This window comes from Nycticebus coucang, chromosome 5 (genome assembly GCF_027406575.1).
Source record: "Nycticebus coucang isolate mNycCou1 chromosome 5, mNycCou1.pri, whole genome shotgun sequence".
Classification (NCBI taxonomy): Eukaryota; Metazoa; Chordata; class Mammalia; order Primates; family Lorisidae; genus Nycticebus; species Nycticebus coucang.
Genome location: NC_069784.1, coordinates 131,998,356 through 132,017,839, shown reverse-complemented (window position 1 = coordinate 132,017,839; position 19,484 = coordinate 131,998,356). Strand labels below are relative to the sequence as shown.

The window sequence follows — 19,484 nt, the reverse complement described above, 5'->3', positions numbered from 1 at the left end:
GACCCTCCTCTCATGACTTTGTCCTGGACAGCAGAGCTGGGAAATCAAGCCAGCTGTCGGGTCCCTCCCAGCTGACACTAACACTGAAGGAGCTGGGTGGATTACAGATTTAAAATTTTCTCCTTAGGAACACAGCTCCAGTGTATTCAATTTAAGAAGTTCGAGAAAAATAAAGCACATAAATTTAGCCACATATATAAAATGGAATAGATGGGTCCAGGGGCAGTGGCTCACACCTGTAATCCCAGCACTTTGGTAGGCCAAGGCAGGCAGATCACCTGAGCTCAGGAGTTCGAGACCATAGCATTCTAGCCTGGGTGACAGAGTAAGACCCTGTCTAAAAAAAAAAGAAAGAAGGAAGTGGGGAGAAGGGAGAGACGGAGGGAACAGAAAAAGCCAATTATTCATTCATTTATGTTACAAGAAGCCAAATTTAGGCCTTGGATAATCTTCACAAAAACATGAAATAACTTTTCAACACTTTATTTAAAAAAATATATATTTTGGCATTATTGTTCATTATTTTCACGAAGTATTTTATGTATTCTTTTATACGGTATTTCCTTTTACAAAATAAAGAAAAATGATATCCCTCCTTAAGAAATAATAAAGTGTTTTGCTTTATGTTAGTAGTTATGCAGCCTCAATATCCCTCCCTTCACTTTGGTAGGCAGGAATGTAGCCTTAAATTTAATAGTGATTCATGGTAACTGCATTATCATGGTTTGTTTGCTTCTCTCTTTCCAAACATTTTTTTACAATTGGTAATCCACTTGGAGCAGTCTTTGTTTATACAAATGTTTTACTGTAGGTCAGCTCAAATCCTTTTTAGAAGCACAGAGTTATAAATTCTATATAAAACATCATAGGATATGAAAGCATTCTGTCACACCAGGACTCTTTCAGTTAAATGTGGCCACTGGCGTATTTAAAAATAAGCCACTCATTTATAAGTTTCAGGGACACATATTGAAAGAAGAATACCTCATCCAAACTGTTTTTAAACACTTAAAAAATTAATTGTAAATTTTGGTCATTAGGTTATAGAGTATTTGGGTCCTACTTTATATTAAAATGCCACAGTATTAAGAAAGGAGGCTAAAATATATTCATTATATTATACTTTACATATTTTCATTGTTTTAATAAGAAATTAGGTTTGTGGGTAAATTCAAAAGTAAAGCTGGCAATGATGAGTATGATATACACAGGATATGATAGGACTGTCAATAAAAATGTTGGGGGAAAGTAAAATACATTAATCTATTTACAATTGTAAAGTCATAGTCATTTCCTCTGTAAGTTGCCCAGGCACCTTTTTACTAGCTACCATTTGCTTGTACCTATGTATAGTATCAACATCAATAAATAAAAATATCTTAAAATGCAGCACTAAAAAGCTGGACAGGAGAGTTTCAAGGTGTTACACCCCCCCACACAAAAATACCACCTGAATAACAAAAAAATATTCATTTTTTTTTTTATTGTTGGGGATTCACTGAGGGTACAATAAGTCAGGTTACATTGATTGCAATTGTTAGGCAAAGTCCCTCTTGCAATCATGTCTTGCCCCCATAAAGTGTGACAAAATATTCATTTTATGTTACCTAATGAATAGATGGAAAAAGGTAAAATTCAAAAAGGTGTATTTCCTATATGATCACTAGGCATGCTCCCCTCACTCCCTTCCCCACATATATATACTCAACTATGTAACATTTTAAATAAAATACTTAACTTAAAAGTACACCTTAGCAATATCATCTCATTCACCAGCTTTAGTCTTCCACTAAAAATAAGTTATCTGCCATGGCTGGTTGCTCCAAGACAACCATTATATCTCAGAAATCTGAAAACTCCTCGAGAAATTTATCTACAGCAGATTTCCCTATAAGCCAAGTACATTTCTACCCTCGCTTTTGCTTTGCCTTCTTTTAGGTGACTCTACTACTCACTAACAAAGGCACAGATGGAAAGACCAAGGGAAGGGTGCACGCCAGTTACCACAGCACTGTGCTACCAGCTCAGCAATGGCAAAAATGCTAGGGGAACAGATAAGCATAAAACTAGCCACTGACATAACATTTCTGAATTGTCACTACATTCCAACTGTTTAACTATACACCTGTAATTATTTGCAACTAGTCATAAGATAAATCTTTGAGGATTTCACGTCTTTATCTTCATTCTTCCCTATAATTAAGTCTTGGGTAGGTCAATGAAGCAAAAGAAGCAGCAAATATTGGGAATTTGTTTTAAATACAATACATATTAATGTGGCTTTCTCATCTTCCTGTCCTTTTGCTAAGTTGCAAATAAAAACTGAGGAATAAAACATCAAAATGAATGCAGAAGAATCTTGGTGAGATTCATACCAACATACTTGGCATCCAAAGAGGTTCAACAATGAAGTGACAGGCTAGGAGCTGAAATCAGCAAGTTTTAGCCAAAGGTGAGATGTCTGTTCCAGTTCTCCTCATTCGTAGAGGAGGAATGCTGAATCTCACGGACATTTGCTGGACTAGCAGCTCTAACAGGCCCTAGAAACCAAATATCATTTCAAAAAAGAAGGCAGGCAAAGAAAGGACAAGAAACAGGCCTTTACTGAGCACTCCCATGTGTGGTAAGTCCTACCCGGGAGGTTTCAGACAGGTCGTGTGTCACGTAAGTACCAAGGGGTAAAAGAGAAGTGTCTAGTCCTTGAAACTGAATTGACAGAACAGTGACTGTGATGTGTCTGCTATAACCTTCATATTTAGACATACTTTAAAAATTCTGATACCTCCAAATAGGCCAGAATTATATCAAAGATGTTTTCACTCCTACAAATAGAAAACACCAATGAAGTCGGCAAAAAAGTAGTGAAAATAATAAAATTCTCACTAAGTCACTCCAGAAAACCGGCATATTCATTATCCTACCAAGTCGGGTGTTCACAACATTGTGGGGAGGGAGCATTCTCCTTCCCTGGCACTCTCAGCATGGATAACATGTGACTAAATGCCACCGAATGTCTCATATAAAAGGCTATGACTATAATTTTGATCTAGCCATCACTGTTCTTAAACTTTCAAATAGTCAAGACTTCCACAAAATGGCAAAACGCTTCTGTGAAATTACATGTGCTGAAAGTATGAATTCTGCAACTATATATAGAGGGTTCTCTGACGATAAAATGAGAAAGTATGTTAAAGTATTTTAAATTACAGGCTTCCTGAAAATAGTTATTTTCTGCTCTTGATTTCTTTCCTTATTCCTGAATGTATTATAGGAAAGAACAAACATTAATAAGCTAATGAAATAATTTAAATTTCTGTTTCATTTTACTATTACTATATCTAATACAAAATCTTAGGCGTAAGAGGCAATCAATAATTGACTGTTAAGTACAGTTGAATTTTTCTGCATAATTTAAGAATGCATGTCTTTCTTTCTTTCTTTTTTGAGACAGAGTCCCACTCTTGCCCTGGGTAGAGCACTGTGGCATCATAGCTCACAGCAATCTCAAATTCTTGGGCTCCAGCAATCCTCTTACCTCAGCCTCCAGAGTATCAGGACTACAGGTGCCCGCCCACAATGCCTGGCTAGTTTTTCTATTTTTAGTAGAGAAAGGGTCTGGCTCTCACTCAGGCTGGTCTTGAACTCCTAAGCTCAAACAATCCACCTGCCTTGGCCTCCCACAGGGCTAGGACTGCAGTCGTGAGCCACTGTCCATGGCAGAATTTATGTCTTAATTAAGGATGTCAACATCTAGGTATACTGGCCAAAGAAAAGCACAAATGCATTGACGAAGACAAGCAAAAGCATCTGGGGAAATGTGAACATATTTTTTGTTCAAGAATACTCCATCTTCAGGAGCAGTTACATGGAGCAGCTGTAATGAATGGAAGGAGCTGCAGAGCTACTGCTAGGCAGTTACTCCACCGCAGCCCAACCCCCAGACAAGTTTCCTGCCATTTTTTTAGTCTCTATTTTCACATGTGGGAATTGGAGCTCAAAATGAAAATACACACGTTAAGACCTTGTTATTATAAATTTTGCTTGTTTCATTAATTGTTCTTGGTTATTAAAATATGTTCCATCTTTATTTAAAAAGAATTATTTTCTTTTCTTCTTTTCCATTTTACAAATTAATTTTTTTACAAATTAAGTTTTTACAAAACTTCTGCTATTAATCCTTTTGTTCTTTGAGTAGGGAGTTAAATGACAGTCCTTTTTTAAAAATGAAAAAGGTGGGGAAGAGCCTGGTATTAAAAAAAAAAGGGGTACCTCTTCCGAGTTCAGTGTAATTTCTCTGAGGCCCCATTTCCTCTCCTGGGATTAAAATCTATCAAAAAAAAATCATGATGCTCAGAGGGGTAAACCATTTCTACAAAATAAAAAATACCTGTCAAATATAGCACCTTAAAATCAGGTTCCCAACCACCACTACCCCATATTCACACACTCCTCACCCCCTAACATGAAAAAAAAAAAAAAGAAGTAAAATGCATTAAATTTGTTCACACACACCTATACTCAAAAAAGTTTCAGAGGAGAGATTACAATGAGATAAATTAACCTTGTAATATTCCTCAAAAATAAATTGGTATAAGAACATAGACTAAAATCATTCAAAATTACACCAAACAAAGCAATATTATACAACAACCTGTCTCTACCCAAGGCAAAGAACTGGTTTGGATATATACCTACCGTACTATCATAAAAAGCAAAGGAAATGAGACTAGTCATGAACCTCAATTGAACTTTTATAGAACCATTTCTGAAACCCTGATCTTTTCTTACGCAAAGTCAGAGCAGGAAACACACCCAACTCTGGAGTTGTACTTACACACTGCTACACTGTTCTTCAACTCATCTCCAAGAATTTAAATTAAGATAAAGTTATAGCCAATGCTATCATTCTTTCAACATCAGTTCTTATTTATGAGCATGTTTTGCCTCTTATGTAAGGAACCATATAAAAATAAGGCTCTAACAGCAAAGATGAATTGCTTCCTTTTAGCCTTACAGAATTCAAGAGAAGTCAGTCATTTAGAACTTGCTTTAATCCCATCAAATCTTGGAGTATTCTTTGCTAAGCCAGTTCCCCACTCCCATTTCCCTGCATTTGTCACCAACATCACCAATCATCCTGGTCTCTCCGATCACAAGCCCCAGAGCATGTGTCTTTCATCTCTCCCTTTACTCCAACAAGGTTCTGCACTGTCTGCTGCCACCACGATTTCACAGGGGTTTCTACCTCACCAGAGAGATAATAATAAGTAAAGCATTCTCTCCCAGCCTCCAGTGGTCATAACCGTGTGTTAGAAGCAAAGGCTTTGCACAGATAAAAGGCATGTTACAATTCACTCATCTTGGTAACCTCAAAGTCCCAGACTTTCAAAAATACTATAGAAGAACGGGGTGGGATCTGGGTTTGGGCAGGCAGAGTGGATGTCAGATACCCCTGTCCCGCCAGTTCCTGCACCTACGCTGAGGTTATCTGCCCAGACCTCTCCTGTGGCCATTTATTCATCACTTACTAGGTGCTTACAGTGTTCACTAACTAATTTTTTGTTTATATACAAGATTTTTAAAACTAATGTCCAATAAATGAGGTGTTAAATTATTACTCTATTTTCTTTCTTTTTTTTTTTTGAGACAGTTTCACTTTGTTGCCCTCTGTAGGGTGCTATGCCATCCTAGCTCACAGCAACTTCAAACTCTTGCCATCCTAGCTCACAGCAACTTCAAACTCTTGGTCTCAAGTGATTCTCTTGCCTTACCTCCTGAATAGCTGGGACTACAGGCACCCGCCGCTATTTTTAGAGACAAGGTCTCGCTCTGACTCAGGCTGGTCTCGAACCCCTGAGCTCAGGCAATCCTACCCACCTTGGCCTCCCAAATCCTGGGATTACAGGCGTGAGCCACCACGCCTGGTCTATATTATTATTCTGAAATCAAACTTTCTACAGACACAGGATAATTACAAAAGACCAACTACACATTTTTCAAGTCATCTGAAGATGTGGTGAGCCTAACTGCAGTCCTCAACCACCCGTGCCCCTGTCAGAAAACAAGCTTTGGATGGGTGGGGAGGACGCCGCTATGCTGTCCGGCTCACTCTTTCTGGCCGGTGTGATCAGAGGACGCGAAGGTATGGAGTAGGTGTGGCTTATGCCACTGCCTCAACATACCCTTCTGTGCTCTGGCAGAAAGAAGTGCAAGGAAACAAGTAAAAATCCCATTTGTAACACATCACCCTATCCAAATCAAAATGAGTGAGCTCCAAAGTCTCAAAAAAAGAAAAAAAGAAGAAGCAGAAAACAGAAAAACAAAAGGCAAAATGAACATATACAAAATAGAAATATAGGGTACATTGTCCAGGAAATGGTCTTGAGCTCCATTTGATGTTCCTGGGTTGCTAATATTTCTAGTAACAGTAAATCTCAGTTTAAAAAAGCAGTTTGTTTATCCAGTTACATTACAGTATAACAGATATAACACTGAACCTCTGCTAGACCCTCAGGGCCTTTCTTCCACCACCAAGAAATGGAAAGCAAGTCCTGTGTGCTCATCTTGGTTCAGAAAGCTGCCCCGTCAGCCCACAGGGAGAAGACGTTGCCCTGGCATTACCAAGACAAGACCTCACAGCTTCCCTGTCTGCTGGTCATGAAGACACCTGGCACATGCCCTTCTCAGCCTTTCCCAGACTCAAACACACCAAGACTCCCAGAGTGATCAGACAGCCAATGGGGAGGCCCCTCCAAAGCCCTGAGATGTCAGCACAGGGAAAGGGCTCAGGAAGGTCCCTGGCTCCTTTGAGAGAAGATTACATACTCCATCAGGCAACCTGAAGTCCCTCAATAAGTTCAAGTGCCCTGCTACCAAAGCAAATGGCACCTGAGAATGGCTGGGAGGCCACTGATAGGCGCACGTCAGCCATTTCTGGGGGTTTCAAGGTACTTGCACTTCGTGGATTCGAATTTTTTCCAAAAGTGAAGAGTCCATTTGGGGGTTTTTTTGGTTTTCTTTTTTTAGACAGAGTCTCAGAGTGCCATTGAGTCACAGCTCACAGCAACTTCAAACTCTTGGGCTCAAGAGATTCTCCTGCTTCAGCCTCCCGAGTAGCTGCGACTACAGGTGCCCACCACAACACCCAGCCAATTTTTGTTGTGGTGGTTTAGCAGGCCGGGGCAGCGTTTGAACCCACCAGCCTCAGAGCATGTGGCCGGTGCCCTAACCACTGAACAACAGGCGCCCAACCCAAAGAGTCCATTTTTATGGGAGCTTTTTCTTATTTACTAACAAAGACGTCTTTTAATGTAAAATTTCAGAGCTGGGCAGTATCGTGAAGTTCCTAAGTCTGACGTACTTCTATTTCCGAGAAGGAGACGGAGCCCTGACCAGTGGCAGGAAGGGCTGAGGACCAGAACCTCAGCCGAGCCCCCGCCGTGCCCACCACCCTGCATCCTCTTGGGACCCTTCTCCCAATCAAAACATGCCATTCTATCAAAAAGCCGCCGCTTCTTCCATGCAAGTCGTTATAAGCTGTGCATTTTCACTTTTGTGAAAAGGAAAAAAGGCAAGTGATATAAACTTCTTTAAAATTACCATTTTTTATAATGATCTGACAGTATTACTACTGTTAAATACTTACATTATTGTAGGTACTAATCAAGAAAATATTAAGAAATTTGCTATCACTAAGTGAATGCTAAAAATCATGTGTTGAGCTGTAGCTGCGTCCAGCACATGCGCAGACGCCACAGCAAATGACACTGCTCTGAGCTCCTAAAACATTCAAATGATATCTCGATAATGAAACAAAGTGAAAGGATGTATACATCCTACAACCTGAAACTGGGTAAAATGTAGAACCTGTGGAAGGAGACAATAGTCCCTGGAAGCTTTTTTTTTTTTTTAATAGATACATTATGAAGAAAAGTAGTTAAGAAAGCTCAGTCACTTTTTTGTGGCTTACAGCTTTTTCCCCCTCTTTTATTCCAGGCTTAAACAAAGTTCAGTGGGGCATCAAACTGCCTGTTTTAAATTACAGTCTGTATTTTAAAATAGAATACACGCACGGCGTGTTCTGAAGCTAGGGGGTGGGAGTGTTATTCACCGAAAATTGAAGGCTTGTTGAGTCAATAATCTTCTTTCACACAGTAACAATTTTCAGCTAAAATTTCTTGACCCAAACAAAAGAAAACAAGACCATTCAGTTACTTTACAACAATTTAGAAAAAGAAAAAGATGAGAAAAAAGCAAGACACCTCTAAAATCCTACATTGTGAGGGAAGAATAGAAAATCCTGGCTCAGGGAGAACCTGCTCTCCATGTATTTATTTCCTCTCCTAAACTGACAGTTAACATTAAAAATAGTTACTTCCAGTCCCAAGAAACATAAAGGCAAATAACCAGTCCACAAATGCTACTATGAGCTCCTGCTGGTTATATATTCCTTGTTATACGAAACAGATGTGTGACTTCAGAGTTACCTGCAAAGTGAAAATCTATAAATTAAGAGCTATTTCCCACCTAACTCGGGTGATATAAAGTGAGATGTGCTCGTGGCCTCACATGAGCCCGGGCCTACATGCCGAGGGGAGCAGATCCACAACCAAAGCACAGAAAAGCAGGTGGGGTGGGACAGGCACCCTGAGAAATAAAGTGCACACACTGCTTCCTGTCCACAGCTCCAGCTGGAACTGCCCCACTGCTCCTCCCCTCCCCTTCCCCTGTCGCTTGGCTCCTTACCCGGCTGCCTCTGGCCAGGGCCGCATGGAGGTGGTTATCTGAAGGGCCGTGAGCAGGTCAGAGACCGCCTACCTCCATTTGCTCAGGCAAAGTTTGTAGGCTGACTTTCTATTAGTCAGGAGTATCTGCATTTATCATGCCCTATTTAATGAGCCTCATTTATCAACTATAGATCATCTTTATCCTTCTATTATCAAAACCAATATCCTGAAAATCAGTTATCTTTCAGCCTCTCTTAATCACCAGTTTTATCTAGTGTCTGTTTTTTTACAGTACTCCTTCATACTCCATTAATTAATTTTTCAGGAACTAATTGACAGTCCTATGAAATGGGTTGAAATTCATTTCCCTCCATATTTTAAGTGGAAATCAAAGAATATTACAATGAAAAAGTTTGTAGGAAGGCATACTTAGTTAAAATGTTTTTAAAAATTAAACAGTTTTTTTTTTAATTAACACGTAGCTAGCAAGCAAATATCTCAGCTATGATGAATTTGGAATTATCTATTTATTTTAACAGGACTGAGATGCCAATTTAGAAACACTTCGCACACAGACATTCAAATTATTTAAAAGCAAACTATAGATCTTTTAAAACATTAATTTATTCAAAGTTTCCAATATGTTTAGCCTGTTTTTCCCTGGAAGAACTCCAAACTGTTGAGGTTTATTGAATTTTCATTTACAGAACAAATATGAAGATTGTTTTGAAAGGAGACATGACTTCCTAATTCCTACCTTGCTCAAGTTTAAGTATTATCCTCTCTTTTCCAAGAGACTACCAATATCATGAAAATACCTCAGAGAATAAATTATGGAACATCACATCTTAGTGAAATAATCCACATTGGAAAAGACACATTTGTCAGCATCACCATGACTTTTTCTAAATAAGGAATTTCAAGTAAGGTCCTTAAGTGCTCTTTACAACCTTAATCCAAAGAGAAATGATGTCTCCATATAGAACAGACCAGTGAATTCAAGAACATGATAAATCCTAAGTATTGTGTCTTCCCTTTCAAATGTCCCCAAATCATCAAAATGTGTCTGTACTTTCAGTTTCAAAACTCTGCAAGCTAATCAGTTATGTGCAGACACTCTCGCGACAGAACCATCCTTCAGAAACTCTCCCGCTCCTCCGTTTCATAAATTATTTCCTTTATACTTTTAAAACTCAGCATATTCTAATAACATTTAAAGAACACTGATAACAAACAGCTTAGGCCTTCCACCGTAACACAGGCATTAGCCACATCAGAACACTGATAAGCCCAATGACAGACCAGATTTCTCCTTCATTAACTTACAATTTTCTTACGCTTTTAGAGTGATATGAGAAGGATCAACCAACAGACAGCTACACTCTTCACGTTTTCCTGGCAATCATTTAAATCAAGGTCAAGTTACAAATAACCACACAGTTAGTTCTTACCTGGTAGATTGTGACTTTTCCAAAAACCTGCCAACTAACATGTTATGGTAGTCTTAATTTATATTTCTAGTTGGGTTGAATTAAGAACTTCACAAAAAGCTGAACCTAGTTGAAAAGCTGCTTCACCCTGCTTTTCTCAAGAGGTTTCAATATTCATAGGAGGTGTATTATCAAATGTACACACTTTATGAATTTCCCTATTAACATATCATCAATATTCACATATGCTTCCAAGGTACATGACCTCTAACCAACAGAAATTCATTAAAGATTTTAAAAACCAGAACCAAAACACAGTATTCTTCTTTCACTAAAGGCAGAACATTGTATGCTCTGCTGCTGATACCCAGCCCCCCAGGAATATTCTTGGTAATAACAGTTTTCTAACCATCCTCTTTCAGGCTTCAATATCCTGTTTAACACCCTCTATTTCAAAGAACAACCAGCATTTACTACCTCCTTCCTTCCACAAAGGGCCAAAAAACATATGTTTTATCTAAAGCCTAAATATTTTCTTCTAATTGCAAACTCATCAAAGTGCCTTTTTAGTTAACTCAAAAAGATCAAACCCTTTTCATGTCAGCCTCTTTAGATATTTCCTATTTAAGTAAGAAAGAGTCAGAAAGAGGTTTTTAATGACCTGATGGACCTTCCAGAACAACCAAGTCACAACAAAGCAGTCCATTCAAAAACAGTTAGAATATGGCTACCAAGGCGATCTTACTCTGTCATCGTAAGTAAACAGAACAATGGACCTCCCATCTGAAATACAAAACTGGCGGCAGTCCTCTCTGAAGAATAATGCAAATTAGTTATTTCTAAACTGAGGAATATTAAAAACCCTTCAGATCCCTGAAGGGAAAAGTACTACTCTGCTGAATGAGGAAGAAAATAAAACCTTCCCCTTTTTTGGTTAACTTCCTTCATACATGTTTATAAATATTTTATTAATAAAACACCTATTTGTATTATAATGACTGAAATTATGATCACTGTTTATGTCAATTTTTAATAAGTAAAACAAAAATTACTAAGAAAAGAATGTTTTCATACTTTTTAGCTTAATCATCCCACATGCCCACTTTTTTTTTTTCTTGAAGCTTAAGGTTAACAAGGTAAAACTCAGATGTCATTTGAGAAAACACAATGGTTTTAAGAATAAAACCACCCTGCCAGTACAGGCACCACACTCGTTCCCTCATTTAACCTCATTGGCATGGGGACACCAGGGGCTTCAGTACCATATAAAAGATCCCTTAGCAATTCAAAGAAAACTCTGAAACTGGGGAAAGAACTTACTTGAATTAAGTTTTTATGTAAATTCTTTTAGGAAAATATTTCCTGAATAAAATAATAAATACCCACGAAAACATTCTAATCTGGCGACAAAACAGTTGTAAAAATAACTAACAAAAGGATAAATAGTAAATGCTACAAGACATGAAAATTTAACAAAACACTCAACAAAAAGTATATTAAATCAAATTTGGGGGTTTGTCTTAGAATGTAAATTGAAGAATATTCAATGTTGATGAAATAACGGAATGTATGAGATAGAAGTTCCATAAACTCTGACACCTTCCATTGTGTCCTTGTTTAATCAGTGGTTCTCAGCCTTCCTAAGGCCGTGCCCCTTCAATATAGTTCCTGTGGGTCGCAACCCATAGGTTGAGAACCGCTGCTTTAAATGCTGGCTTAATTTTATAATATCAGAGGTAAATAAAACTATAAAATGCTCAAATTTTAAGTGATAATATTGTAACGGCAGAAATCTCTTTAAGCTAATTTTTATATCATATTCCCTATGCTAAGACTTATCAATAACAGTAATACCAAGGATCTATAAGCTCATCTATCTCAATAGGAGAAAAGTGGTATGATATAAAAATATAGAAATAAATGGACAATATTAAGGGAGATTTGTCTGGGGTTTTTGGTCTGAGCCCACTAAGCAAAAACTAAATATTACTAGTCATGGCCCCAGGACAAGAGAACAAGTATTAATTTATCAGTCATGTGCTTTCTGCAGATGACTTGAAGATCTAAATTAGCTGGAAAACCTAACTGCGTTGGCTACTAAAGATCAACAAGGATTTAATAACGTGCAAATATAGACATACCGGTTCAAACGAGGGTGCGAGAACAACTTACTGAGGGATCCGATTACAGATCCAGCAGAAAGATATTGGAAATGTCTTGACTTTTTGTAATGTAAAGTCAACTGTGTAACAAACAAGCTGAGGGAAATACACGACACACAGAAATTACCACATGCAGAAAAATCGTCCAAAATCTCAATGTAAGCAAAAAGATTAAAAAGTAACTACCTAAGAAACATTATTACTGTCACATATATAATGGATAAAGTTAATAATCAGTATGAATCGCATATTTTAAATCTACATTTTTTAAATGATACAGATCAAACTCACAATATACTTAGTTGCAAATTACAAGACTAGTGATTACAAATACCAGGATAGACGTTAAGTAAAAAGACAAAATGTGTATCAATGACTCTTAAAAAGAAAAACCATTTAGAGTAAATCTACGAAGGATTTACTCTTTACCAACAGCAAATTCAGGTGTGATAACAAACGTAGCTTCACAGTCCTTAAGGTATCAACTTAGCCAAGCTGGAGAACTCAAAGATTTAATGAAAATAACACTGTAAAAGTATATGGTATTGTAGCTATAACAATACCAACAAATCATTCCCTGACATCATAATGACCTTAACAGTGGGCAATTTATGAATGAAGTATGCACATAATAAAAATATATCTGTAAATGCCACATAGGAATTTTTTATACATAAAAAGTCCTAGTGAAAGAAAAGTGGCATATTATACTTCATCTGAATCAGCTAATTTCCATTCTAACAGATTGGGGGGGAGGGGTAGGTACCCCTACTGATCTATGGTTTGGCCTTTATTTGAGAAGTGATGTTTCTACATACATACCAAAAACCTAAAAACTCTGCCCTCTAGAAAGAGATTACTGAAATGTACTTAAAGTGGTAAGGTGTCAATCAGCATCCCATTTATCTGTGAGTTACAGATAAAAACAGAAAGAAAATACCAATTAAAGCATTTTTTTAACACCTTCATAAGAAAATTTATATTATGAACACCCTTAAATGCTCTTGGAAAGTAGATAAGGTAGAGTTAAGGAAGACAGTTAAGTCATTATACATATACAAAGAGATATAAATAGAATAATTCAGAAAAACAGTATTGATGAATATACTGGTTCACTTCCTAAAATAATTTCACATCCTTTCTCCCAGTAATCTACTTAAAAAGGACTCATCCCAGAAGCAAGCTTTTGGTTAGTTCTGTGGGGATACAACACTTCCTTCCATCCCTATTTATGCCGCAGTCAGCGGAAGATCAGCCATCCATCCAGTGCAGATGACGAAAAGCGTAGAGACTGAAGCTGGAGTTTTCCAGGGGATATAAAGAAAAGCAGTACACTACAAATTATTCTTACAGCTATGTAAAAATCAGTATCAATTTATAGCAAATTTTTCAACCTGTGTCACAGTACAAATCACCAGCCAAAGACAAATTTACAAAGCTAGGCTTCTCTAAAAACACTAAAAAATGGAATTCACTATCCACCTGCTTCGCACAAGTCAATTTAAATTCCATAAAACCACAAGCCAATTCCCAAATATTCAACAAATGCTGCATTTATCAACAACATGCATGTGTATCATACACAGACTACATGCTTACCAAGCTGCAGAACGCCTAAACAAAAACATTCGCAGCATAAAACACAGAACCTTTTACCTTTTTCCTTCCTTCAAATCCAAATATGCACACAATGAACAAGCCAATACAACTAAAGTAAAGACCACATAGTAAGATTTCAACCTCTCCCATCATAAAAAGAACTGTAAAAATGAGGGTTTCAAACCATGTCCATCAGATTAAAAAATAATCCACATCCTGTAACCATCACTTACCTTCTTCTTTAAGGATGCATATAAATTGAAAGGTATGATATTCATGCCCAACGTCATGTACAACATTCACTACAAAGGCTTCTTCTCAAATGCTTAGACATAACACAATAAATCTTACTTAATGAAAACATAATTGAAATTCAAATTAAAATCAGGGCTAAACTCCTATCTTAAACCTTCTCAATAGAAATTAGCCAATAACAATAATTTTTCAAATCAAAATATTTTAATAAGTAAATGCATAAGAAAATAAAAGTAAGAATATTTATTTATATTCTTTTAGTTAATAAAGAGAACTTCATTTAAATTAGGTTCCCTATTTTAGAAAAGGCATGATAACCCGTACTGTAATCAATAAATACCCAGTTACGTATAAATTATTTGCTGTTGGAAATACTTTACAGACTGCTTTGTCAAATTTTAAACTACAATACTTCCTTATGGATGATTTCTTATCAGATAAATATAAAGTTCCAGAAAAAATTCAAATCCTTATCAGATGTTTTATCTCATCATTTATAGCCTTTGCAAAGTACAAATTTCTTTAGAGTTTCAATGCTTGTGTAGACACCTCTGTTCCATATCACTACCAAAAAAGCAAAAGCCTGAAGAAAGCCCAAATGTCCAACAGCAGTAACTGCCTGCCCAACACCAGTCAGTTAAAACCTCCCCGATCACCAAGGACTCCGCAGCAGACACACGTACACACAAAACAGACGCATGGAGGACGACAGGGCCTGAGAATTAAGCCCAAAGTCATTAATAAATCACAAAATATACATTACAATCTCGAAACTTCTCTCTTACGCCATGATGTAAAGTAAAAAAAGCTCTTTCTACAAATCTTTAACTCATGACTTTTCCAAATCAGCACATTAATGTCTTACTGGTAAACTCGATGGTCTTTCTTGTTGTATTAAGCTCAAGTCTTCATGGTTTGGTTTTCCGGGGGCCAGAGGAGGTTGAGACCTAGTTCCATAGCCTTCCTGAGACATGTCCTACACAAACACAAATACAAGAAAAAGCACTTCGTCAATATCTCCACGACATAAGTTTCTTTGGTAACAAAAAACATTATAGCCATGATTTCTTTAGCACATTATGGAAAGTAAAAAAAAAAATTTTTTTTAAAGTAGTGCATCATCGATAGCAGAATAGACAGTATATATGTACATAAAATTAAGAACAAATGCATTATGAGACCAATGTATTACAAACTAAGTACTGTATTTGACTTGTGCAGAAAGAGGATTAAGTCAGTAAAAAAATGGGAAGGTCAGCTGTAGCCAAACTCTCCGAAACCAGAGCAAACCAAATGATCCTTTCATTGTTGAATTCTGATTTTGGTTATGATGCCTTTAATATTATTTTTAAATATATAACATATATTTAAATTTAAATAAATAATGAAAGCTTTATTATCAACTGAATCTTAATATGCCCTCTTAATTATTACTCTAAAAATAGGGCAAAAATTGGTGTTAAGCTCACAGAATCCTGGGGTTTCTACAAAACCAATAAATACATATGTATAGGGTCCCATATGATAATGTAAGCATAGTTTTCAGAGAACCACAATTATGAATAAAACAGGGGGGAAGAAAACACACACCCCAAAACCTGAATAGAACAAGAAACTTATCATTCACATGCCTTTATGGCATCCTGTAGAATACTTGTCCCAGAGTTAGTTATCGACGTGGCCTTAGCATTGTGCTGAAATGGTATTACATAATCCAAATACCACATTTACTATATACCAGATCTCTAGCCACTAAATACTCTCCCGTCACTTGCACCTGAAGTCAAGTAGCAGGACAGAATGTTAAATACTTATTACAGCATGTCTCAATTGGCACTGAAAGTTGAAGAACCAGTTTCTAATTGGAGAGGGGGAAAAAAAAGAATGGAAAATAGTGCTTTAAAATAAAATTCTCTCCCTTTCCTTGCAGTTCAAATATGTGTTGGCATTAAAGAAACATGATATACAAGTTCTATTTCTGTTAAATCCTTTAAATATTACTTTAAAATTAATATTTATTAGTTAAAACCCTATAAAAAGCTTCTACTGCCTCACCCCTTTCTAGAACAGTATACACTTAAAATTACACAGCTTCTTATGCCAAGAAACTTTGGACCAATAGCTGGTACTACAAAGTACACAAGCTGTGCAAACTAGATTTAACTAGCAGAGTGTGGGTGAGACCTGCTTTTATAAACAGACTGCGAAATAAAGAAGCATGTCAACAATCCAGCATTTTCACATGTAACCCTTCTTCCCTCTAAATTAATCTCCACCAAAAAAAAAAAAAAAAATCAGTCAAGTGTTTAACCTCTAATGGTGGTATACAATACTTGGTAAACACTATACGTTTGCAAACGAATTCAATCCCAATTGTCCAGGTCTTTCTTTGATCACAGTGAGTGAGGTAAGAGTAAGCACGTGTAATCCAAGGATACTGAAAAGGGTAGCTCTTCAGTCTGGCTGCCAGCAGAGGGTAACAATTAGGCTTGTGGGGGACAAAAGCAAAGGCTGAGAGATTACTGCCACTCTCACCACCCCCGCCCTCTGGCACCACGCTTCTTCCAGATCCTAACTTCCACTGCTCACTGGACTTCCAGCTGGGTGCCCTGCCGTGTCCTTTGGATAAACAGCCAGGATTTCAAATCAAGAAGGGCAAAAGCCTCCATTCAGGGGCCTTCACCGCTACAGAAAAGCACAAAGGTGCAAAAGACAGACTCAGGAGGGGCAAACAAAGGAGCAGAGCCTGCCCCTCCTCAAGCACATGTGCACACACACTGTTTCTGGGTGGCGCTCAGACACTTCTGTTAAAGTAAACTTCAGTTAGGAAACAGTAAACGGGCTCACAGGCCCTATGCTTATTAGGAATTTATTTTACATTTCTTTTTATTTTCTCAGCTAAATGAACTGCTTTTTAAAGGAGCTGAAGAAGACCATTACAATTAGAGTGGATCTACCTTTCCGTTTAGATATCACCCCACTCACATACCAAGCAACTTCAGTCTATGAAAGCTATCAGAAAAAATTATTATGAGGTTGCATTTCGCTTTTTCAGGTCTTAAAAGTTAAAAAAAAAAAAAAATCGATTCCCCAAAATCTCAAATACTATTCCTAACTATGAGAAGCTTTCAATTATTAAATATAATTTTAAATAAAACCAAAACAAAATTGTGTGAGAATAGCTGAAAATGGAACTTGTTCTTAGTTTATATTTGAACATAGGATTCACTAAACAAAGAGTATGCAGCTATAGATATGGCTCACCATGGGACTATGAAATCTGGCTGGTCTAATAAAGATATAAAAGTTATATCTCAAACCAAACTTTAGATTTTTCAACTTCATAGTTATATTTATTTTTTGTTTCAATATGCACTTATTTTCATTTCAAGTGTAAACATAAATAAGGTAACAGACAGTAAAAAAACAATGTCGGCATCAGAAAATAAAAAATATGTTTAGCATCACTTATAAACAAATACGCATAGCTTTAAATTTTAAAACATTATTTCCATCTTTGGTTATTTATACATTTAAGATAGTACACATTAATGTATAAACTAATACACACATATACATAATTATACTTATCTGCTATACATTTAAAAGTCATCCCTCTTTAGAAGAAAATCACATTGTAATAATATCATATAACGCACAACAACCAAGAAATAAGAATGTGGTTTTCCCTTTCAAAACTTTTTTTGTTGCAGTTTGGCTGGGGCCGGGTTTCAACCCGCCACCCTCGGTATACGGGGCCGGCATCCTGCTCACTGAGCCACAGGCACCGCCAGGTCCCTTTCAAAACTTTTTATCAGTGTTATTTTTCTATATCTCACTCACAAACTTTTAACCATTGATGGCTCTGGTCTTAACCTTCTTTATATCTTGAGTCAAGGCTGAAAGAGAAAGTAATTCAATAAAATTGTGAAAAGAGTTTTAGATATGAGTGTGTACACATTTCTTTCAGAAAATTTCATTTAGATGCTTTTTAACACATTTAGTAGACATTTACTGAACGCCTACTATGGACCATTCACTTGCTGGATACTTTAACATATCATGAAACATGACCAGGAGGAAAACCTTAGCATCCCCTTTCTATTACGGGAAATGGTAAGATGACCACTACCACAGGAGCCTGGCCGAAAGACCGGAAGCATGAGTTCTTATATTTTCTTTTATTACAAAATAAATTAAATATTAATGGAAATGCAGACTTTGATGAAAATGTTGAAAAACTAAAATGTCAAGGATACTTTTAACAAATAAAAAAGGCAGGCCAACATGGGTAGACTGCTTGCGCTAAGGAGCAAGAGCAAAATCCCATCTCTACTAAAAATAGAAAAACTAGCTGGCCATGGTGGCAACCACCTGGTACCCCTGGGGAGGCTGAGACAAGAGGATCGTTTGAGCCCAAGAGTTTGAGGTTGCTGTGAGATAAGGGGGCACTCTACCCAGAGTGACAGAGTAAGACTCTGTCTCCAAAAAACAAACAAACAAAACTAAAAGATAAAACATTCTCACTGTAAGAACATTCTGATGGTGTAAGCTTAAAAGACACAAAGAGATAAGTAATACCTTAATATTTAATATCTTTATATTTTATTTAATAAAAACCCAAAGACATAAACAATGAAAGAAAGACTTCCTCCTTCCCAAGATCCCCTCCACAAAATTATTACTGTTAATTTTCCACAATTTTCAATGTGTTGCCAAGTATAAATGTGGATTTAAATCTTTTGCCTTTATACACTACTGGAGAGTGTTTTCTGTAAATAGCATCATTTTCAATTGCTTAGCAATATATTGGAGACTTCATTCTGTATCTGCAACTAAATATCTACTTTGTTCTTTTTTTATGGCCACATAATACTGCATTATTTGAATCTACCATTCCCCTACTAATATACATTTTGGTTATTCCCAGTTTTTCTCTACTTGACACTATACTACAGTAAGTGCTCCTGTGCACACGTCTACAGTAACTGCTCCGTACACACATCTACAGTAAGTGCCCCTGTACACACACCCACAGAAAGTGCCCCTGTGCACACACCCACAGTAAGTGCCCCTGTACACACGTCTGCAGTTAAGTACTCCTGTGCACACATCTACAGTAAGTACCCTTGTGCACACATCTACAGTAAGTGCTCCTGTGTGCACATCTACAGTAAGTACCCTTGTATGCACATCTACAGTAAGTACCCTTGTGCACACATCTACAGTAAGCACCCCTGTACACACATCTACAGTAAGTGCCCCTGTACACACATCTACAGTAAGTACCCTTGTGCACACATCTACAGTAA

At 37.1% G+C, this 19,484-nt stretch overlaps 1 protein-coding gene across 9 annotated transcripts in view; it reads right to left on the bottom strand.

Annotated features, from left to right (window-relative positions):
- ARID1B (AT-rich interaction domain 1B) overlaps positions 1-19,484 on the bottom strand; it is a 420,254-nt gene that overhangs the window by 249,263 nt on the left and 151,507 nt on the right. For all 9 annotated transcript variants that reach the window (XM_053590570.1, XM_053590575.1, XM_053590567.1 and 6 more), the window contains exon 4: positions 15,038-15,148. In XM_053590570.1, the coding sequence (XP_053446545.1) occupies positions 15,038-15,148 (111 nt within the window). The remainder of the gene's footprint in view (positions 1-15,037; positions 15,149-19,484) is intronic.